This window comes from Passer montanus, unplaced genomic scaffold, assembly GCF_014805655.1.
Source record: "Passer montanus isolate IOZ18808 unplaced genomic scaffold, ASM1480565v1 scaffold3, whole genome shotgun sequence".
NCBI lineage: Eukaryota > Metazoa > Chordata > Aves > Passeriformes > Passeridae > Passer > Passer montanus.
Window position 1 is genome coordinate 3,683,745 of NW_024367707.1, and position 24,869 is coordinate 3,708,613.

The 24,869-nt window shown below is 39.3% G+C and overlaps 1 protein-coding gene across 1 annotated transcript in view; it reads right to left on the minus strand.

Moving 5' to 3' along the window:
• Nucleotides 1–24,869, minus strand: part of POLA1 (DNA polymerase alpha 1, catalytic subunit) — a 184,592-nt gene that overhangs the window by 159,515 nt on the left and 208 nt on the right. The window contains 17 exon segments of the mRNA XM_039714362.1: nucleotides 689–778; nucleotides 1,516–1,577; nucleotides 2,342–2,426; nucleotides 3,684–3,841; nucleotides 4,844–4,982; nucleotides 5,331–5,405; nucleotides 12,432–12,548; nucleotides 13,008–13,120; nucleotides 16,492–16,670; nucleotides 17,597–17,774; nucleotides 17,987–18,191; nucleotides 19,196–19,294; nucleotides 20,829–20,891; nucleotides 21,139–21,254; nucleotides 22,017–22,097; nucleotides 22,576–22,672; nucleotides 23,628–23,752. Coding sequence (XP_039570296.1) covers nucleotides 689–778; nucleotides 1,516–1,577; nucleotides 2,342–2,426; nucleotides 3,684–3,841; nucleotides 4,844–4,982; nucleotides 5,331–5,405; nucleotides 12,432–12,548; nucleotides 13,008–13,120; nucleotides 16,492–16,670; nucleotides 17,597–17,774; nucleotides 17,987–18,191; nucleotides 19,196–19,294; nucleotides 20,829–20,891; nucleotides 21,139–21,254; nucleotides 22,017–22,097; nucleotides 22,576–22,672; nucleotides 23,628–23,752 — 1,982 coding nt within the window.

A 24,869-nucleotide genomic window follows, 5' to 3' on the forward strand; every position in this document is an offset into this window, starting at 1 on the left:
CAGTGGCTGCTCATTTCATCATATTCCCATCACTTTATTTGTATCTACCTACAGAAGTTAGGTAAATACCTATCATCTAACAAGTTGTATGTAATCAACCTCAGACTTAAAACCAACTTCAAATTGTCTTCAGAATTTTATTATGTGAAATTCAGAATTGCACATTAATTAAACATAACAAAAAAAAGAAAATGAGTAATTATAATAAACCCTCAGCTGCTAAAACAGTAGAAAACATAAGAATGCTTACTGCAAACTTCTCAGATCTCATGGACTTGTATTGGATGGTTATTTTGATTTACAGCATAAACACAAATTATATGAACATCTGAACTGCAACAGAATCTTAAGTATACCAAGACTTCCCATTTTTCTAGAAAATCAGCGCTTTTTGTTGTGTTTTGTCTTTCTGAGTAAAGAAAAAAAACCCAAACTTGTTTCAGGTATTGTGAAAATACTGCCTATTTTAGCTATTATGGGAAATAATAGTATGTATAAAATGCTGTCAGGGAAAATTCCGTATCATCTTTGTATCAAAATATACCTGCTGTCTCATAAGCAAACTCAATTCATAAGGCAGTCTAAGACAAGCATTAAAAAGCGTCTTAAGGGGACAAAAGAAAAAGAACAAAGCTGACCAACTGACAATATGCTTTAATTTAACTCTCAAAGTCTCAGAACCACTCACCACAACAACGTCTGGGTCAATTTTGTGAATCTTCGCAAGGAAAAATCCCAGCAGTGTTCTCTCTGTTGCAGCAATCTCTATTTTAGCATTCTAAAAGGAGCAAGAGAGCACCTGATTTCAATGACCCAATAAGTTTGAAATGGAAGCATTTCCTCTCCCCTACCAGTTACAAGACAATAACAAAGCACCACAGAGTTCTGCTTTTCCTTCTGTAATTCAAGGATTTATTTCCTCACTCCCTTAGACATTGGAAAGCTTTTCTGAGGCTTTTTCCCATTCTGCTTTTGAATGCAGGTGTGATATTTTAAGAGCCTCATAAGAATCAAGCACACCAGGAAAATGCTCCATATGCATCTTTCACTAACAGACTTTATGATCACACAGAAATAGAGGAAAAGCAAAAATAATTTACTTTATAAGTCTCTCAGCTCTCCCACCACCCTTTAGAAAGGACATCTCCTAAATTTTGACAGACTTTACTCTCCAATAAAAGAAGAAACAAACTCTACTGGTTTACTATAAGCAGAGTCAGGTATAATGAAAATTAATCACAATTTTAGCCTCTTTGCAAAATCTTTCCAACTCCCTTGCCTAACACGCCTTTATTTTAAGAGCACAATTAGCAGCAATACTGAATCACAGAGCACACACCACACTTTTTTACAAGTAACACAGAATAAATACCTGGATTTAAGTTTGCAGAGTGGAAAACTAACTAAATAATCATTCCATTCCTTCACCTATCTCTCTTCACCACTTACCAAAAGCACCATGAAGTTTATATTCTATAAAGTACTGCAATCAGAAGGGCAACAAAATGAAATTACCTTCTTTTTAATAGCTTCTTTGAAGTCATAAGGAAAAATGCAATCACTTGGTTTGGAAACAGCTGCAAAAAGTGATATTTGTATTTACATACAAGATCCTAATGGTTCCCTCCCCTTAAGCACCCATTCACAACAAAGTGAGCTGAGAAAACTGACCTCTGATTCTGAAACACCAGCTTTAAGTGAATACTGTCTTTAAGATAAGCAAGTAAGTACTAAAGCACTAACAAATCAGAATCAGTCATATCCAGTGGTTATCACTGGACATTAAAACTATAGGCCACAGCTCCTGAAGAGCTTCCTCTCACAAGCATTCAACACCTCATCACTCCCAGCCAGTGTCTGAATCTCAAGGTTTAGCTGACATTGCTGCAATGACACCACTGCAAGATGTTTTACCCTAAGAAATCTTGTTTATAAATAATTTTGTTCAGAAGAGCTGAACAGAAAAATAATTAAAGTGACAGTAAATAAATGGTCTAAATTGATGGGCAGAGAAAGATGGAATAAAACAAATAAAAATTACAGGAAACTGTACAGAGCAGGGTTACTTTGCATTATCTCAAATTAAGATTTTTTTAATTAAGTTTTCAATAAAAAGTCAGTAATCACTGAAGGTAAAAATGGGGAGAAAAGTCTGTCTGGGAGTTGAAATTTTGTCAGCTGGCTATTTTAGACCATTATTTTTGTAGTGACAGAAAGAAATAAAAAATTTAAATAAATTAATTAATATAATCCCCCTCTACCCAAAAAACTGAAACAGAACAAAAAAAGAAAAAAACATGGAATTAATAATTTTTCTACTCAAACTGTTCCAAGTACATACCACAGAAGTGTGTTTGAAAAGGAGGCTGAGGTGGAGCCTTATCCAAAGGAAATTTCTGATGAACCAGAGCTGCAAGAGCCACAACCTTTACCAAGGAGATATAGAACACACAACTTCATAAGCATAAATATGCATGACTACTATCCATACTCATTTCTTCCATCCTTTTTTTTTAAGATTTTCTCATCTCTTTTCTCTTGTTTCTCCACCAGATCTTTCTTATTTTAATTCAAACTACAAATAGTTTAAAAGAAGAAAGTTATCAACTGTTCTCAAGGAAATAAAATAGCACTTGCTTGTAAATTATTACAAATTTGAGAGAAAAAATAATTCACTTCGAAAAACTTCTACTTTTATCAGTTTTTGTTCTGAATCTGACCAGACCCCACAATGTAAAGGATTCCCCTGGAGTGCAGGGGAAATGTGAGCAAGGCAGAGAAGCTTTGCCTCGAGAAGAGCTGCCCCTAAGGAAGCAGTCAACACTGCCAAGAAACCAAGAGGTTTAGTGTTTGGAAGCCAGAAGCTTTAATGATGCTTTTGACTGCTTTGCTGGCAGGATGGCCTGGCTCCCCAGACACTGATCAGGAAAACCCAAAAGAATTTAAAGCATCTTGGCAAGCAGAGTCCTGTTGGTATCTTGTGTATGTCCTGTTACATTGGCCAGAAACCACTTACTTTCCATACTTCCACTAGAAAAAGAATTTAATTCACCATGAGGAATAATTCTGCTTGAAAAATTTGCCAACCTATGAGTCTTCAATTCAATTAGCCAGAAACAACTGTCCTATTTGTGAATACTAAATCTCTTCTCCCATTAATGAGAGTTATGTTAAAATAAAAAGTGCTTAAGTACATATTTTGGTCCGCAGTCCACAACTGAGAGTGGCCACCTCCATCTCTGTTCCTTTCTGTGGAAAGATCTTACAGCAGAACAGAGGTGCTCTAAGATCAAGACCAAATTCTCATTTTAAAATGAGTTTTATTAGCAGAAAAGCCTGGTCATTTTACCTATAACCTATGATTAGCTCTAGCTTCATTAATTAATTAATACTAATCTATTAACAGCCGTGCTGGGGCAGTCTCACTTATAACTATGAGGCACAACAGACAAAAGAGAAGGCTTGAAAACATACATAGGATCCACTGTCACAGTAAATATTCTCAAGCAGGCTCCCTAGGCCAGAGTGAGATCCCAATAAATATTTCTTTGAAAAGCCCAGAGCATAGAAACTTCAACAGTACATACATTTAAAACATGTTTTATGAGGGTCTTCCAAGCTTAGGAAACTTTCAGCATATGTCAAAGAACAAAATCAAACCAAAATGAGAGCAGATTACTTACCTCATTCTGGTGAGTCTTTGGGTTCTGAATGGTCTTCATGCTGAAGGACATGACCACCAGAGGAGGAGGAGGAGAAAGCTCTTTAACCACATTCACCAAGCCAGGCTTCATGGCCACAGCCTCCACTTTACACCAGCTGACTGGCTGATTTGAAGGCTCTGAGGAAACAACACAAACCACCTCTATTCTTCTGGGAACCACAGACAAGCCTTCTCTGATGGCATTGCTGCACACAGCACAACCTTCAAATGTGTTGTCCTGGTGGGACAGTCCTAGACACACCCTAATCCTGCCTAGTTTTTGGTAATTCCCTGGGTCCTGACTTCGTAGTCAGCAGGAGCTCTTCAACAACAAACAAGAAAGAAAAGATTTGGATCAAGGTCTGTATAACCCAAAAAATACTTCAGGAAGCTTTACATAGAGTCATTTGTACTGGTATCAGTTCTGTCAGTGACTGAGTGAGCTGCTGAAGAGGAGAACCCCCCTGGTGTCAGCATTCATACAGTCAGTTCTACACTGGAAGTACCCCAAGGGGACTGCAGCAACAGATGCAGCTTTTGTCCAGCATGATCAACATCGCTATGTTCATGGGAATACGCAGCACACATTGAAAAAGGGCTCTTACCAAGCCAAAATAAAGCAGCATGACCACCTCTAAGTGCTACACGCCAATCATGAGGCAGAAAGGACTTAAAACTAAAACAGCTCCACACCACAAACTTTTCCAAGTGTCAGGATTCACAAACAAAAAACCCCATCTAGCAGCCATTTGTTCTCAAAAATACCTATTTGCAGAAAAAAACCCAAATCAAGTTATCAAGAGCAGAAAGATGAGACATTTTCAAATCAATTAAGTTTAGCTCCATATACATGGCATTAGGGTATGCATCAAACAGCAGCTGCTAGGCACTGCACAGTTCCCCCTCACAAAAGTTATAATCTCATCTGTACAGCGAACAACTTTATATGGATATTTGTCACTCCAAAAAAAGAGGAATAACTTAAAATTTGTACTAGATAATGAAAATTAAACCAATAAGTTACAAGGTTAATGTACAAAAGGATAATTCGTCTGTACAATTTGAATTTGCCCTAGCTCCCCTATCTATAATTGTATGTGTTTCCTAGTAACCAGGTATTTCACATGCAAACCACCATACGTGGATTTTTTATTTCCAGCCAGCAGGGTCCTTTGATCTTCTGATTCATCAAGAGAAGTTCCAGGCTAGAGGTGTTGGTTCCGAAGGCATGTGAGAATGTTTGTCCCTTCAGATCCTGGGGAAGCCGAGGGCATTCAGCCTAACAAGTAACAGAGAGCAGGGAGTCATTTCACCCCACAGAAACCTTCAAGGTTGACACACCACATTCAGCACCTTAACACAGAACTGTAATCATCATCATCCTCAACAAGCAAAGCCCTAACCCATAATATCCTAGAGTAATTGAGGAAATCACACTATAGGCTCCACTTAAAAATCAGGCCAGTAATATAAAAACACACTGAAGTTTAAGTTATTCATCCACACTGGATACATCAGCCATGACTACAATGTTCAATGACCATTTTAACACAGAAACTGCTCAGGTTGTAAACTTAATTAGATAAAAAAACAAGGTATGGTATTTTATCAGATTAATGATACTCACTGAATATTTAACTTCTAGGTATTCAGATTTTGCTGGTACATCTGGGATCTCAAAAGCATAGTATTTTTCCACTTTCTGTACAAAACAAAGGTATCATATTTTCAGTATCTCCTAATTGAATATTCATTCTGTCCAATAAGAAAGCTAAAGAAAAAACGTCCAGGCAAAATACACATTTCAAATATCATGGGCTTGATCATATATTACCAATTCTGCAACTCATTACAACCAGCTGAAGACAGTAAGAATATTTTAGTGCCTGTTTTTAATCTCTAAACGTTTTCTTGGCATCAAGAGTTTCTACAGAATTGATTTGCAAGTATACCAAAAAAACCACCTGGCAGTTAGGCACACTCAGAAATATTCTTTAAATTCACAGGTTTCAGACATACTCATGAGAATTGGTGCCTGCAGATCTCTCCAAAATCCTAAAATGACTGAGATGGAAAGGGATCTCTAGGCATTGTCTAGTCCAGCTGCCTGCTCAGAACTGGGTCGATCACAGTGGGTTGCTTGGGGCTCTCTCCAGCCAGATATGAATATCCCCAAGGATGGACTCCACAGCCCCTCTAGACAACCTGTGCCAGTGCTTGATCTCCCTTACATGTAAAGCAGTGTTTCAGTTCTGATAAATTTCACCTTTCAAATGCTATCTGTTGCTCTTGTCCTCCGTCGGGCACCAGCAAGAAGTCTCCAGAGTCATCTTTACTCATGCTCATCAAAGATTTATAAATGATTAAAAGATTTGCACTGCCAATCCCTCACCCTGAACCTTCTCTTCTGCAGGCTGAGCAGCCCCAGGTTTCTCAGCCTCTCCTCACATGATGGATGCTCCAGGCCCTGTAACTATCTTTGTGGTCCTATTCTGGATTTGTTCTAGTAGCACATATTATTCCTCACACAGAGGAGCTCAGCCAAACACAGCACTCCCCAGGTGCTCACCAGGGCTGCAGAGGGGAAAGGACCAACTCTTGACACCTGCTGTTAATGCCCATGGCAGCCTTTTCCTCAAGGCTACATGGCTGGCTCTTGTCCAACCTGATATGTACCAAGATGAGCACGTCCCTTCCTCCAAGGCTGCTTTCCAGCCAGTCAGCCACCATCATCTGCTACTGCCTGAGGTTATTCCTGTCTTCAAACAGGACCATTTCCTTTTTTTGTATTTGATGGGATTCCTGTAGGTCACAAGATATATCCAGCCTGTCTAAACTCCTTTGACAGCACCTCCATCTGGTATATCATTCCCTCCTGGTTTTGTACTGTCTGCAGACTTGCTCTGTGTGTGCTTCATGCAACCACCCAAATCATTAACAGGATGCTCAGCAGAACTGGATCCAGTATCAACCCTTGGGGTTGATAGGGACTGGCCTCCACCTGGATTTTGTGTCAGTGATCACAACTTTTAACCCAGTAGGGCAGCTGGTTTTCAGCCCATCCCGCTGCCCACTTCACCAGCCCCCACCTCATCAGTTTGTTTGTGAGGATGCCATGGTAGGCAGGAATGACAGCCTTACTGAAGTCAAGACAACAGTCACTGCTCTCCTCTTGTCCACCAAAGCAGTCCATTTCTTCCCAGAAGGGTGCCAGCTTGGTGAAGCATCATGAATCCACACCAAACACTCCCAAAAACCTTGTGACATTAGCCAGCTCCTTCTGCACACAGCTTCCCAGAAGGGTGCCAGCTTGGTGAAGCATCATTTTCCCTCCATGAATCCACACCAAACACTCCCAAAAACCTTGTGACATTAGCCAGCTCCTTCTGCACACATCTGATGGGTACATCCCATCAGATCCCATGTGCCTTTATCTGTCCAATTTGTTTAATTGTGCCCTAACCTGATCCTCCTCCTCTTCTGAGGACAAGTCTCCTTTGCTTCAGGCTTTCCTTATGGTCTATTGACCATCAGACTGCTAAAAGCTGGACTAAGCAGTGAAGACCAAGGTGAAGAAAACCTGCAGTATCATAGCTTATTCCATGACCTCTGTCACCACATCTCCTGTCCCAGTCAGCAGCACTTTTCTCCTAGTCTGCCTGTATACCTACAGCAGCCTTTCCTACTGGTCTGTATCTCCTTCACCAGACCCAGCTCCAGTGTCAGCAGCACTTTTCTCCTAGTCTTCCTGTACCTACAGCAGCCTTTCCTACTGGTCTGTATCTCCTTCACCAGACCCAGCTCCAGGTGGGATTTGGCTTTCCTTTCCCTACCATGACGTGCCTTCCAAAAGCTCATCCTCTAATCCTGACCAGCTCTTTGCCCACCTTCAGGCAGAGCTCCATGTATTCCCACTGCCCTGATACACAAAAGGGCTTCCCCCTCCTTGCTGTCCCAGCCTGTCTTAACCACATCCTACCCCACCATATGCCTGTGATCCCAGCCAGACTGCATCCCTGTAACTGCACACAGCTCCTCCCTTTACACTGCAGGCTTTTGTGTACCAGCACTCCAGAGAGGAATGCAAGAGAGGAGAGATGATTTCCCAACCATCTGCCAGCTTTTATCACATGCTCACAGATAATTTCTGTGACACTACTGTGTTTTTCATTTTAAGTGACTTAGGTTTCACTAGAAAGTAGTCCAGTTTGTTTATGTATCTCTAACTAAGACAGTTAAAGAAGTCTGAAGTATCACTTCTGCTTTCCTCAAGAACAATAACAATTTTCTACAACACAGCTTTCCAGTTTCTAAGAATAACTACTAAGAATTTTCCAAATTATTACAATATCCTGGGCAGCAGTGCTCTGGCACCTACTGAAATGCCATGCTCTACCGTATCATGTCTGTGTTCTGCCCTGTAGTACTTTACAAACCATCTGCACCACTGTTACATACTGTTATTATAACTATGCTAGCACATTACTACAGGAATTCCTAGAGGCACCTTAAATTAAAAATAATTTCTCACTGGACAATGCACTGTGCTCACCACTTTCTACACAAGACTCAGCACAATATGGTACTAGAGAAAGTTTAATAAAAAAAAGCAAAATCACCATAAATGGAAATAAAATATAAAAATTAACAAAATACATGCACGGTTAGGCAAACCTCAAGTTATTTGGTTTTGGGGTTGGATGGCTGGGGTTTTCTTCCTTGAATTAATAGCATTAGCAATAGTTCCCTCAGGGTGCTACAAGAGGCAGTGAAGCTTCTTACTTCATGTGCTACTGCAGGTGTAAGGCTGCAAAGCCCAGGCAGGAGAGGAGAGGGACCTCTGCTATAAATAGGAGGCAGAAACTACTATGGCATCAACAGTTTCATGGAAACACAAGTGCCACATAACTTGACAGAAGAGCACCACTATGAAGCCAGATCAGCATTGCAAATTACCATGCAAATGTAGATCGGCACTGCTGAGCCACAGCAGCACCTCACACGAGCAGACCAGAGCTGTGACATAGTAAATGGCAATGCACTGCTTTTAGCACATACCACTGGTGCTCTCCCTATTCTTTTTTAATTTTAATAAAAACCTCTCAGGCTTCAAACAAGTTCTTGTTGCAAACGCAGGATGAACATAGTATAAAAATAGTCTGCTGTAGTGTTTCATCTGCGTTATTGCACAGAGCTCAGCTCAATTACACCAGCGTCTGGTCATAACTCAGTGAATGAATGCTTGCTGCAGAATAATCTGCCCTTCAAGTGGCCCTTCAGAGAGCAGAAATGAGCAGCAGTGATTAGCTGCTAAGTTCCTAAGTGGAGTAAGGCTGCTTTCAAATTGATTTGTGAAGACTTGCTAACTTGGCAGCAGTGCAACCCATTGAAGCTACAATTAGCAGCAGGTGCAGCAGGAAATGATACGGCTTAAGTGTGTTCAAAGGGACAAGGTTGGGCGCTGGCAAGGCCAAGAGAACAACCTGTCTCAGTGTCTCCACATCATCACAAAAAGGGATATTCTGAATAAAAGAACTCTGTCGGTAAAATACATCTGTCAGGGATGTCAGTAACCTTCCTGATTTCCAGCTAATGATGGAAGAGTGGTTTTCAGTTTCACAGTACCAGGCAAACACTGAGACTTCATGTTACTCTGAATGCATTGCTCACAAGTCTCACCTGAGCAGCACAGCCATTTGGTTCAAGTCTTTCAAAACAACAACCCTTAACAGCACAGCACTGCACCACTGGCTGCACATCACACAGCAGGGGAGATCTTCTAAAGCACATTAGCTCTTTACCACATAGAGCCACAACTGGGTGAAGATCACTTCTTTGGAGCATTCATTTAGGTGAATGCCACAAAACGCTTCCATTTGAGAGCCCTGCACACCCCTATGGACACACAGGTGCAAGGGCTGTGTAACAACACCTTGTCTCTGGTGGTATGAGTACAATGAAAAGGAGGTTGATGGCTCCTTGGGAAAAACAGACTCGGGTATATAACCAGGAAAATTCAGGTATCTCAGGGAGGAACAGAAGAAAAGGAGGGCACAGTAATGGGAGAACCCCATTACTTCTACAATTATCTTGCAGAGAGCATAAAGCCTCCCTCCTGCCGAGGCGTAAGCCTGGCCAGATTTGGTGCCACTTATTCACAGTCAATTTTGTGCAATCTGGAATATCTGAGTTACTGCATTACTATATTTGCATACTCCTCCAAGGACCCCACTAACAGCCCTGCTCTTCTATCCTGTCCTTTCTCTTACCTCCCATATTACTATTGCCATACTTTCCTACTATCTCCAGTTCTCATTAAACCCTCCCAGAATGCAGTAACTATCAAAATTAGCAGAAAATTACAGAAGCAAATTAAAGCTGGATAGCTTTTATCCTTTTTAATAAAACTCAGTTTACTTAAGAATTCAAAATAATTTGAAATCTTACTGTTCAGAAACAATTCTGGTAGGTTATTTCAGAGCCTCCCTGCACCAGCTATCCTGCCTAATTTATTCATGCATTAAAAATTAGAAATTCACTCTTTTGCTAAAACTCTCCTTTAAATAGCTCTTTGGCTGCTCATCCCCTTTTAATGTTTCTAGAGAGCAAACAGGTCTTATCATTATTCTTCACTTTACTAGCTAAAAAAAATTAAAGCTCTTTTGCAGTCATCTCTGGTATAACTGTCCTTTTGTCTCATCCTTCTAATTGCCATCTTTTGTACCAGTAGTCACTTGAGTTAATCTTTCCTCTTTCCTTTCACCCTTTAATGAGGGTGATCAAGTGTTACAATATTTAAGGGAAAATCTCAACAGTGTCTTAGTGCTCCCACTTCCCATCTCTTGTGTTACATCCAAGGATCCCACATGTACTGCAGCCATGTACCCAGACAAGACTGTTGGGTCTTCTGCCCTGAGTTCTGTGCAAGCTCAGTAAAAATTCTACAGTTTTACTTTGATTTTTAAGAGTCCTCTTTGAATGTTCAACTACATTACTCTATTATGTCATTGACATTATTCTCACTTTGCACACCATGGAAAAGATGGAGGTTTCCCAAGATCCTGTAAGCAGATCTGCATCTTTTGAGACCTTTCTCCCTCCTTCCTTTCTATAGTACAATTGTTTTTAATTGTACTGTAGAAAAATTGGTTTTCTTGGAGTTCTTTCCCTCATTCCTGAAAGGATTTTTGAACAGTGAGCTATCAGCAACTTGTTTTTTTTATCTATTGTTAAATTTACTCCTTTCAGAGTAAATTTATTCCTGATCCCACATGTAGTTATGTTATAATCAACTATATAGAAGAAATAACAGAAAACTGGAAAATCTGAATTTACAACAGTGTTTTCAGAGAAAAAATACACTAGAGCAGAAAAAAAAAAAAAGGTTTCACAAAGTACTGATATCACATCCATTTTCCCTGAACTCTGTAAATAATGCACTAAGCTACACGTTGCTGAAAAGATGTCCTGTCTTGCACGATTTAGGTATTTGAGAAACATTGCTCACGTTTTCACTTCAACAACTGAAACTTTCAGAAAACTCTAGCTAGCTTTGGATGAAAGGACCTCCTGAGAATCTTTCCAACCTGAATTACCACACAAATTGTTTTTATTTTCCCTCATTTACATATTGTTAAACTCCATTCTTCCTGTATTTTTACCTGTCATCTCACTTGCTGATTAACTATTCAGAAATGAAGCCTGTATTATCACAAGATTGCTGGGATGGGGAAAGTTACAACTAATGAAAATCAGCTTTGCCAGACTAATGGCATGTTACTTCAAGAAATATAAACTTTTCTGAGTACTTCAGTCAGAACAGATTTTTCCCTAACTTGAATGCTTGCCACATTTCCCCACCCAAGGCTCCCAACTCTGCCCACCCCTGTAAAAGACAAATGGTCTAAGTGGACAGTAAAGCTCTGACACTAGCAAACTAATTCAGTCCAAATCTGTGACATTCTCAGCAGTATCAGCTCTTTTCCTGCAGACTCATGACAAGTATTATATTAATTTATGTGCAAAGTTTCCATCATAGCAACATTTTGTTTTTCCAACGTCATTTTAAAGATTTGTTGAGCAAACAGAGCACAGCAAAATAACACTTTTAAGACTATTGCCCATCACCCCAAGCACAGAACAGCTTTCAAGACTGAATTACAGTCCTCACTTGTTTCCTCCTGCACAGCCACACTATGACAATCCACACTCTGAACAGCATGCACTAAAAAGATAAATCTGTGAAGCTGAGAAGAAGGATGAGACATGCCAAGAGAAAAAGTTCAATAAGATGTCTGGTCAAATGCAAAGACAGTGTAATCCCAGAGTAGTGATTTATCTGCTGGACAACACAATCTTTCATTTTAAACTCTGACAACATGAGCTGTTACTAAAGCTTTGGGTATCAGAACCTCTATCTGCTCTGCATTCTCAAAAACAACTCAGCAAGCCAGTCTGTCAACCCAGTTTTAAAGCAGCTAACGAGTGAGTGAGTTTAAACAAAAGCACTGTTCAAACTTCTGGTGGAACAACCATGTCGCAGATTTATCACTCTTAAAAGAATATAGGTATTTTGGATAGTTTTTACAAGCAGGTAAATTTACACATGTCAGGAGTTATAGATTTGCATTTTGGCACAACCTCCCTCCCTGGAGAGTGTTCCAACAGCCTTCCCAGCTTACAAACCAGAACAACAGAAAATGACCAAATAGGATGCTTGCAAACAAACCTTGGATTTGAACTTCATGATCTTGTACTTTGGTGAAATGGTGTCATTAAATTCCTTGAAAACACTCATTATAGTTACTGGAGTCTCTGTCTCTTTACCAGTAGATAGGTCGATTTCCTCAAAAACAGAAGTGAGGTTTTATAAATTAACAAAAATGTCAGCAGACATGACAGTAAGTTGAATTTTACTTTGCTATTATGAATCATGTATCTCTTTTTTTAGAAAAAAACTAAAATGCAATCAGCCAAGACATCCCAAATTTAGAAAATATTACTTGAAAAAGAATGCTTAAAAAGCACTAAGTTCTCTAGTAATACTTCAAGACCACTTTATTTGCAAAGCAGCAAGACGAAGGGTAAAAAATTGTCTGCCTTTGTTAGTTAGGGTCAGGGGAAGTCACAGGGCTCTACTCTGCAGCTCACATGTGATACAGTGTACACATTGTTTTTAACTTTATCACCTACATCAGACAACACTGGCTTCCAACAGCTTCCATAAACACTTTACTAAACTCCTAGCCTGCCATAAGCAGAATGAAAGGTACTTATGTTTGACGTGCTTGAAAGTCACACTTACTGTTTCACGAGGCAGCAGATAAACAGTTCTCTCAATATTTTTCACTGTCACACAACAGCTGACATAGGTGGTTGCAGATTCAATCCAAACTTTGCCAAACAAAAATACCACACCTAAGGAAGAAAGGCAAAGAATTCAATATGCAATTTTAAAATTAATCATTTCTAATCTTGCTTGAAGCAGCTTATAATGTGTTCTTGCATTGAAACAAAACCATTGATGTGTCAGGTCCTTGAACAACAAATCTTTCCAATGTATCAGCACATTCTAAATTGTTTTAAACACCAGCTTTACAAACAGACACCTGTATCATTCTTCATGTCTCTACCTCCATTGCTATAGTAACACCTGGTATGTAAAATCCAAAATGGCATTACACAGCCAGTCTCAAAATTCTTTTCTGATATTCCATTGCTGCCTATATTAGTTTGATAATCCCTGGAGAGAGGGAGGAAGGAGAGAGATGTCAGTGAAACATGAAGATTATGAGAATGCCTATGCTGTCAATCAATCCTCTAATATGTGTTATCTCCAGTTTTCCACCCTCCAGCTAGACCAGTACCATTGACTCATTTACCCTACACTTCAGTACCCCGAGATAAAGACTCAATTACTAATAAAACCTGTAGAAAGACATTCTGAAGACAAAAACTAGAAGCTGGTCAGCTTTCAGTGACTATTTTTAACAAATGAGAACACCAAGAGATGCATGGCATTCCTAGGAATCCTGGGTGCCACGACAGCAGTTGTAACCAAGGGAGACACTCAGAAAGATTATACAGAGCAGGACTAGTGGACAATGTCATTACAGCACATGCACATCTTTGAGCCCAGAGATCTTGGCAATAGAACAAAATGCTGCAAACTGCTAACCAAATTATGTCAAACTTAAAAATAACACAGTACCGAGCCACCCAACTGTCACAAACAGTTTGCAAATTACAAGTACAAAAAACTTCCAAGTACAACTCAGAAACCTGGCTTTACCAGGTTGCCTTCAAGCTCCAAATAATTTGGACTTTGATTATATGGATGACACTCTTCCTACAGCATACTACTATTGACGAAAACAGAAATATCCATGCTGAGACTGTCTCAGAAACAGGGTTTCATGCATAGAATCTGCATTTCTCCTTGGCCTGGCAATGCACAAACAAGTCTCCTTGGTTAAGAGTTATAACTTATCTTTGCCAGCAGATCTATCAGACATACAGGCACCTTTCTTACTCCATTAGACCAAAGATAAATCAGTGAAGATGCACTAAGATGGATGACAGAGTCAAAGTGACAGGCTATGAAAAATCATTTTCTGAGTGCTTGGAATAGATGTGAACAAAACTACTTTTGTCATGGACAGAGAATGCTGTGGTTTTGAAGATGATGAGAGCAAGGATACAAGTTTCAGCTGCACAAAGTATCTTAAGAAATTTTAATACAGAGGCAATCTTGAAGAGTTAGACAGTTTGAATAGAAGTATCGAGAAAGAGCTCCATTTGCAGATCTAAGTGACAGGGAAGATGAAGTTCTTGTCCCCAGCAATCTTTTACTTTTTTGTTAAGGGATAAAAGAAACCCACTTGAGATAGGTTTGTATCATACAGAAAGATGAAACTGTGAGAGACCACAAAACAGTAAATGACTGCTTGAACAGCTGGAAATATTAAGAGCATGGAGTAGTTAATCTGTCAGTGGAGTACATATAAGCAGGGGAGTAGAAAGAAGGATACATGAGCCAGTCAAAGATAGGGTAAAAAGCTGCCTGGATTGCAAAGACAAATTTCTATCAACTCTAGCACGGACAAATAAGTGGTCTTCATAACCAGACTTCACAGAATTAGACTAATTTAGAATGGAAGGAACCTTTTGAGACCATCCAGTTGAACACTGGCACACACTATCACCCCCACAGACAATAAAAGCAGTACTAACTTCAAAGAGTTTTCAGAGACATTTCATGCAAAACCAAAAAAAAAAAAAAAATCAACTGAGACATAACAGGCCCCATCCCCTGCAAGAGCAAGACTTTAGAAACAATAAAGAAAGAAAAAATACTAATAAAGCTTGTAAATCAAAGCCTGTGAAAAGAAAGATTATGCTACTAAATGAACCAAAAGGTAAGCAAAGTCAAGACACAAGGAAAATGTCTTGCAGAGGGGAAAAAAAATAAGGGCAGGTTTTATTCATTATTTCTTTAAGATGTTAATAGGATCACAATTCTTGAGTTCTCTGCTTAAGATCATAAAAGGAATTATGAAAAGTAAGCCTCCAAAAAATCATTAAGTTTGAAAGAGTCTTATGATTATGCTATAGTATTTACTCTTCAGGCAATGCATTTGACATCACAGCAAATGAGGCACAAACAAAGATCATGAACATGTTAAACAAAAAGCAATATCAAAATTTTTCCTTCTACATTACTAATTGAAAACAGGTGCAGTCTTTATTATTCAATCCTGAAAAAGTCATAATGAGAAAAGAACACTCCTTGCATGCGAGGAACAGAAATCCTTTCATAATTATGTTCCATTCAGCAATCACTGACTTAAAAGACAAAAAAAAGGAAAAATAACAATAGCGGGTTCTTTACAAGTAGCAATTTTATATTAGAGCCATTGATTTCATCAAGATATCTATGATTATTACCACTCCCATCACCAAGCTGTTCAGCCCAGCAGAGTCTCATATTTAAGTTTGGCATCCCAACTCACAACAAAAGGTGTTAACAAAGAAATGTATCTGACTCAATGCTTACAGCTTCAACTAAAAAAAACCTCCAACAACACGTGAAAGAACCTTCTGGTAAACACACATGAAGCACAAACTAGAAACCCAGTATCCTAAAGCTGCTGATGAAATGAGGAGATGGAATGGAAGTGCTCAGAACAGATGTGAACACAAATTGTTTTGTCAGAGCTGAGATCAGAATGATGCAATTTGAAGACTATGACAGCTAGCAATCTTAATTCTAAGACAATCTTCAAAATTTAGATAGTTTGAATTAGGGGATAAGAAGTATAAGACAGAACTCATATTTTTCAGGCCACCTTCCTCTCTCTCCTTTGCATAACATCATGCAACTGCTATAGTACAGCCTTTTTATTCATCCACGTGAATTCTGAGCTACTTTTCCAAAAACAAGAAAGCATGCTCAGTTGTTGCATCACTGAGCAAGAAATTAACAACTTCAGCTTGCTCCTGGAGTGTATAAAATTTTAAGAAAGACAATGGGTCACTAACACTAAACAGTGCTAGTAAGTCCCTTTTACTTCCCTACCTATATAGGCCAAGAGATAAAATTCTTCTCCCAGTCACAGTGCCCTGCTCTGCCTCTTCTGTGCAGAGGTACAGAAAAACAAGAGATGAACATCAAAGACACAAGGCAACTGGAGGTAGTTCAGTCAAGTCTGAAAACCCCAATTTTCAAAAAAGAAAATTTCAACAAAAAGAAACAGATTAGCATTTTCTGCCTTTAACTGAACAGTTACCTGGCTGACTGAACTGATCTTCATAAGCATCCAGCCAATAAAATCTGAAGACTTGATCATCACTTTCTCCGTTCACAAGTGGAAGGAGATTGGGGTCCAGTTGAACTTCTGCTGCTACTAGATCAGCTTCATCCTCATCAATTCTGTCCCAACATGAGAGACCTGGGAGAGAACAACTTCTGCAGGTTTTGCAGAAGAATAAAAAAACAATTAAAACTGTGCCTTTAAAAAAAAAAAAAAAAGCAAAATCACCATTTTGCTTTTCTCCAGGCCTATATTCTCTATATTCTGACACCTTTTATTTTTCTTTCCACTACCAAGCAACATTCCCAACAGCTGGGTTTCCTCAGGTTTCTTCTGAAAAGAGGGATGGAGTGACAGAAATCCAGATTTAAGTATGGATCTTGATACACCACACACAGGCCTTGAAAATCAGTCACCTGGTATTTCAGCCTTGGTCAATTCAAGTCCTCACATATCAAATACATCCATCCATCTATAAAAGTTGCTTAGTGGGAACAAAGGATTGATTATTTCAACAAAACTATCTTTTCAGTCATTAGATGTTTAGGTCTTTTTCATCATTCAATTATTTTACAGTTTGAAGTATTTTGTTATGGAAACATATGATTCAAGATTTTCCAAACAATTAAAAAAAAAACCAAAAACAGGGAAAAGGCCACCTTTTTTCCTATTTCCAAAGACATAGGTGTTCACCATTACTTTTAGCAACAAAACTTTTACCTACATCTATTACAAAATACTTTCAGATTCACTTAGAGTAAGCATTGTTAGAGATTCCTTGGTTTTGCTTACTGACATCAAACTTCACTATTCAATGCTTAGAGTCACCTCAGTGTGCTGAAATACATGTTGTCACATGCTAGATCCCAAAAACATCAAATATTTTTCAATTAAGTAGCTATCAGCATGTTACTATTCTTAATGTAACTATGAAGAAAAAAGCATTGCATAGCATTATTATAATTTTGTCTATATCACAATTATCCCTTTGGCAAAGACAAATATGAAGCTAAATCTAAGGTTAATGAAAACTGAGAGCCTTCTTAGTGGAAGGAAAAAAAGAAGCAAAAGAGATTCTTACAAGTCAGGTGTCTCTTTCTTCTCTGATTCTAGCTGCTCTGTCTCTTTCTTCTCAATTTCATTGTGTCTTTTCAAGCTTTCAGCTGTCTCAGGTATAGTTTCCACATGCTCTCCTTCCATTGGTTCATCAAAGTCCTCCTCATCAAAATCCATCATTCCCTCATCATCATCTGGAAGTGCTGCAGGTAGAACTAAAGGCTTGAATCATCAAAATGACACACTGCATACTACAGTATGCAGAGATAGCACACTATAAGCATGACCATAACATACAGTATTAAGATAGCTTAAATATGATACTTTGTTCTATCTAAGCTAGTATAATTTAACAAATGTTTTAAAACTACTATGCCATATTTAAATGAGTTTCCAGAATTGGGTTTTCATTTACTTTTGATACCTTTAGTAGCTTTCTCTCCTACAGTCTTCACTATTCCCTCATTTTCTATCGGTTTTTGCACATGCTTGGTGTCCTCATTTTCAGAGACTCCAACAGATTTTGCTGTATTGTTGGGGTGTTTAGGATGAAATGAAGCTGGAGGAAGAGTTTCCTTTCTGACATGAGCAGGAGCTTTCTTTGATATGGGGGTGATTACCTGAAAAACATTTCCATCATGAGTTAAAAATAATCTTGTAAGAGCAAAGAAGAAAAAAATAAACAACAAAACCTTTCACTTGCTATTTGCAGATCTAGTAACCAGGGGCAGAGGAGAAGTTCCACATATTTTGCACCAAGATCCTCTCTTACTGTATGCCCCCATTTTTTCCAATTGCTTCTAGTTTTGAACACAATTGTTAAGATGAGTAGCACTGGTGATTATTTTCAACATAAGAGTTGATGTCACAGGAGGTTTCACCAATCATATGTATCTACACTACTCTATTTTCCTTCTACAGACCATTACCAACTATCTCTTTGTATTTCTAGCTATTAAGTCCTTTCCATTTACCAGAAATCCTAACAAAATGCTAGCCTTTCATCCTCAGCAGCCCATCCTTCTCTCACTCCAAAATCTTCCACTAGGGCAAACTTCTATCCATAGCAACAATTTTCCATTTGTTTTCCATTTCTGCAAACAATTGGTTTCTTATCCTTTCCACACTGCTGCTTATTTCACCTCCCATCCTCCTCTCCTTGCTACAAGGGTCTTTTCTACTCTTTGGAAAAGAGGCAGAGCAGAAACTCACCTTCATGTGATGCAATGAACATTTTAACAACAGTTTCACCTGTCAAATGTAACAGCTACAAAATCCTACTATACTAGACACAAAACTAATTGTGCTCACATGAAAGGCAATTCAGAAAAAAAAGCATGAAGTTACAGTGTAACACAGCTATGGAAGCTTAGGAGAAAGTTAATTTCCAGGAGGAGAAACAAAAGTCAACAGTGTTCAGACACAAAACTAATTGCACTATTTATGTGCTCACATGAAAGGCAATTCAGAAAAAAAAGCATGAAGTTACAGTGTAACACAGCTATGGAAGCTTAGGAGAAAGTTAATTTCCAGGAGGAGAAACAAAAGTCAACAGTGTTCAAATCAACAAAAAACACAGAGTAGCACTTATTAATTATGAGAACATTTTTCTTTTCCTCTTTACCTTAGAAGTTTGGGACTGCACAGAGAAAGGATTGAGTGGTACTCCAGCAGATCTTTTCCTTTTCAGCATTATAACTGGTGGTGGACTTAGCTGAACTGTCTGAATATTGAAAGAACAGAGAAAGTGACAAAAGGAAGAGTTGTTTAGTGTTTTCTTTTGCCTTGGTTAGTAACATTTTCCATTGAAGAGAAAGAGGGACACCAGTATTTTTGGCTGATGAAGAAAACACATCCTGATATGAAACCCAGCTCCATAAAATAATGTTACCTGAGCAATCAGCCCAGGAAGACACACACTAGATCTTTTTGGGAGAGGAAACAACCTGAGAAAAACTGCCATCAGTAAATGAAACAGTTTTCAAACAGTGGGAATTTCAATAGCTAACTGTGCCTTTATTGCACAAGTATCAGAATAACTTGTGCTGTTTTTCATGTCTGCTGAAGCAGTAATGTTGAAGATACATGCCTCATGAAAGGCTGCAGTGCTCTTTCAGTACTCTTCCATTAAAGGAAAACACATTTTAACATATTTACATGTACGGATATTTTCTGCTTAATCTTATAAACAGCTAATAACAACAGAACTTTTACACCAAAAAAAAAAATCAGCAGCTAACTATTATTTAAGTAAATAGAAGCCATAGTGTAATTATTTTCCCTAATCAATGTTCCACCAATTTGACAGCATCAAATTGCATTTCCTTAATGATACCAGGGGGCAGGAGCAGTTATAGTCATGGAGGGTTTTATAGCCTCAATCAGATGTCATAAAAGAACTAAAATAATAAAAGCACAAAACTAAGAGAATAACTTTACATTGGGATATCCTATGAACATGTTAAGCTTATTATGGCTCAACATATTCCACCTCAGTATCTCACCACTACAGCAGTTCTGACATTTATATGCGAGCAATCCTTTTGGTTTTAAGAAATCTTGCAAAAAGGGCATTACATATTTGAGACAGTCACAGCAGCCAGCCTGCATCCCTGCCTCCAAGGGAGTGTTAACCTGGTTCCCTGCAGTAAATCATGGGAAGCAGGAGGCAGACAGAGGTTCAGGTTACATCACCTGCTGAAACACTGCTCCCTCAGCTCCTCCTGTGACCCCGCACAGGTCAGATGGAGATGTCCTACAGTCCCTGGCTGAGGTGTGCTGACAGACATACAGCACAGAGGCAGCCAAGTCCTTTTTCACTCCACAGTGACTAAAAATGACTGAAGGCTGCATTAGCACAGGCTCAACATCATCTTGATATAACCCATCTGTAATCAGGTGATAGAGGCAATTCAGAGGCAGCCAAGCCCTTTTTCGCTCCACAGTGACTAAAACCTTGAAGGCTGCATTGGCACAGGCTCAACATCATCTTGATATAACCCATCTGTAATCAGGTGATAGAGGTATTGCCTTATCAAGCAATGCAGTCATGCAACATCTGCATGGTGGGGACAGCAGGCAGACAGCACACACATGTGGAATATGTCAATGAGATGTGCTCTGGATGAAATCAGTCTTAGATTGTCTAGTTTCAAAAAAAAAGCATTTTCTTGGTGTGTTCCATGATAAATTAATGGATTAAGGTTTCCAACAGATTTTATTAACATACTTACTTCAGATTTTATTAACATACTTACTTCAGCCCTAATATCTTGAAGAATATCTCCAAGTAAATCATCCTTGGACAGGTCCACAGTTTTCTGTAAGGTAAGATTAGCCAAACAGTTCTCAGTTACACGAGCAAACACAATCAGGAGAACAGCTGTAAATGACTAGAGGATTTCCACAAAACACACACAACATTTTCAGAAATGCTCCAGACACAAGGGATCATAATAGAAGTTTTTCTCACTAGACACAAGAAACTAAAATGAGCCTTTGGTTTACTCCACTCCCACTAAACTGTGAACAAGTCAAATATTTAAATTCAAAAATGTAAAAACTTACATCTGTGTTTTTCTTCCCAGCACTGGCCATAAACATAGACTTAATTGTGTTTGGCTTTGACACCACAGATTTTTTCACGTTCTTTTTATCAATTGTAGATCTTTTGCCACCTTTTTCTATCAAAACAAAAAATTTTAAAATATGAATTTCATGTAAAAAAAACAATGTTTACAGGTCCAGTTATTAGCAGGGACAGATAGCCAAGGTAGTCTACTTCTTCTACTTTTACACTTTTGGCTGAAATGAAGCCTAGTCATCTTTCAGCTTTGTAGCAGCTGTCATGAACACACAAAAAATGGAAAACCCTCTCATCACCCTTTCTTTCCTAGTCATGTCAGAGATGCCTTTCGCATACTCCCCAAAAAGGACAAAGATACTTTACATGGAAGCATTTCCAGATAATAAAATATGAGTGTCCAGGAACTTGGCACTAGGCTTGGATTCTCAACATCAGACTCAGTTTCTCAGTTTGCCACCAGACTCCATAAAAAAATTGGGAAAACCATATGATCCAAGATTCTTACAAGCACGTAAGTATTTTAGTGGTCAAGAGAAACCACACATCTTTTAGGCACTGGCTTTGAAAACCAAGACTCCTCCCAGATGCATTTTTCCTAGAAGTGAATCCCTATTCCACAAAAGACTGAGCAGCAGTGCCCCAGTCGTGCTGAAGCAGTTAACAGTGATGTGACCTCATTTGTGAGCCTCCATCCCCTGCATCACTGGGGCTGAACAAAATCCACAGGCACCAAATGACAGAGCTTCAAGTAGGCTGTCATTTGGCCATATTTACCACATTTACTGATGACAGGAAGTTGCCCATTTTGTGTACCTTTTAAAAGACCCTGGCAGACAGTCTTCAATCACATGCAAGTTACCTTTCTTATTGGAAATAAGAGCATCATCATCCAGATCTTCATCAAAGATTTCTCTTCCATCTTCTACATATCCTATCCCATCTGTAGAAAATTATTTTAAAAATTGCAGTTTAAATTCTGTCTTCTGATATTCCTGAATTTTTTACATATTTAAACATTTTCCCCCTTTAATATAAAGCAAAAGTTACAAAAGCAAGTATTAAAAACTACAGCACTCTCAGCTGTATCTTCTATTAGGCTAAATATATTCTTACATGTTTAATTAGAAATTATCCATAACAGTACTTTTTTTTTTTTTTGTAAAACTGTAACACTGATAACTGGAAATAAAATTTCATCAACAGGTCTTCATGGAAAAATATTTTCATTATCATCCTAACAGACTATTATGAGAACAATCCAAGATTAATTTCCATTACAAGAATGCCATTCTCTTGTCTCCTAAAAGAAATTTTAAGTGTGTACTAACAGTAACTTACCTCAAAGCATGAGCATTATGAAGCCTAATTGAGTTATAACACTAGAACCAAAATAACTCTCCAAATTAATCTTAACTTACCATCATCAACAATCCAGTCATCATCCTGACGGTCTCTGACCATCTTGGAGTATTCATCCTCATCTATTTCATCATAAACACCCGTGAACTCCTCAACCTACAGTTAAGGTACACTGAGGATTAACAGTTTCCATGCCATCAATACTGCAGATCATCAGGCAGAATGTAAAGTTCCCAAGAATGCATGTAGGGTTCCTACACTGCTACACTGTTCACAACTAGTAAGCACAGTTATTCATTAAGTTTCTTTCTTGGCAGTGATAAAAGACAAGTTATCAATTCTTAAAATTATCACCACTATACTGAAACTCAAAATCTACTGAAGCACTGGCAGAGGTTTCATTTGAAAGCTACTTGCTTCATTCCTCATTTTATTACAAAAAAAAATTAAATAATAAAAAACCTAGCAGTGAAGACTTGTGGCCTTGGCTCTAGTCTTAAACACCAATCTGAGCTCAATGGAAAGGAAAGGGATTTGATGTACCCAAGCAGAGTGTTCAGAGAAAATTTGCATGTTAATGATCTACGGACTTCTGGTTTCTTTACATTTATTCACCTCAATGAGGAAGTCACTTCCTGTTGGCACCATGATTGGACAATGTTACAGTATCAATGTTACACTGCCAGATTTCAGTTCCACCACTTAAATTGTGGTCTCTTTGTGGAAACACAACATATCAATATTAATGGATTTCAGTCATGTAAAGTTCTGAAATTAAAGTTTAATATAATTTGAGATTTAAAGAAAAAAGTACTTCCTATCATAACATTAATTAAACTATTTTAAAAATTGGTCCTTTCCTAGAACATAGTTCTCAAGCAATGGCAAGCATATTTTACTTGCAGTTAACAAAAATGGGTTAGTTTTTAAAACAGAAAAAAAAGTAAATTATATGAGAAAGCAGAAAACTACAGCTACACTCAGAAAAACACAAAAGCTGATCTGAAAGGCTTATTTTGTTTCCCGTAACTTTTACATATCTATAAATGGTGGTTAAGCTTCTCAGCTCACATTCACTTTCAATTAAGGAGAAAAGATCAGGAATTGTCACCTCATATTTTAATTTTTCCCCAGCTTTGGCTTTTTTCAGACGTTCAAGTGCTTCTTGCTGGCCTCTTCTATTCTTCCTCTCACGTCTAGAACGTGATGCTGCAAAACTTCCAGACTCACTCATAGCTGTAATTAATTGAAAACAAGAGAAATTAGTTTAACAATGGGCTGTTAGCTTTGGTACTTAAGTGTTCAGCGATGCATTAATAGATGACTGCAGTTTTGCCTAAAACCAAAACCTACTTGGCTAAAAGCTCAGTCACAGATGGCTCTTCCTGACCCAGTTCTGGAATGATACTGAGGGCATGGCCTGACAGGGAGCTCAAAGAGCCCTCTCCTGCCAGCTCTCATTCACCGTGCAGCTACCACCTAGATTTCCAAAGCACCTCTCCAATCTCATCAGCCTTTCCCTGTAAGAGATCCCCCCACCACCCTTTCCCTGGGAATTTCCAGCTCCTTTTATTTTGCATGTCTCCATGACAACTCAGGAATACCAGACCTGGAGAAGGCCTACACTGCTACAAAGCAGCGATGTTTTTCGGCGGCTTCCACGACGTTTGAGTGTGACCAGATTGAGACGAACTAGAAATCTGCTGGCAGCTGACACCCCATTTCCTCTTCCACTTCCTTCCCTCCCAAATGCTCTCCCCAGCAAGATGCTTGCCACTTCTCCACATCTTTCTTTCTCTTAATGTGGGAGAGGAGCACTTATCTGACCAGAGGGAACAAACGGACCCCATCCAAGTTCCAGAAGCAGACAAACAGCGCAGGGACAAGGCTGCGGGCTGTGTGAGGAGCTGCACGCCCCGTGCCGGCAGAGGAGACCCACGGCTGGCCAGGCGGCCAGAGGAGCAGGGCACTCCCTCCTGGTGGCAGCAGGACATCAATTGTGAGCAGAGCTGCACCCGGCAGCTGACACCAGGCCGCATTTGTGTTGCCAAGGGCCGGGGTAAAAGGGGCATTTGCACTGCCGGCTGCCCCACGGGGGAGAACTGCGAAGGCGCGTTTATCTTCTGTCAATCCTCCGCCTTTACTGTACGCCAGCGCCTCAGGCGACGCGCTCCTCTGGGACACGCGTGTTCCCAGCCCCAGCCGGGGCCACCCGCGCTGCCCCCTGTGCTGAGTGCTCCCACCGGAGACGCGACCGGGGAGAGCCGCCCCAGCCCGCGGGGCTGCACCGCCGGCGCGGGGCCGTGCGGCCCGAGCCCGTCCCCGGGCGGAGCCGCCCGTTCCCCGCCCTCCC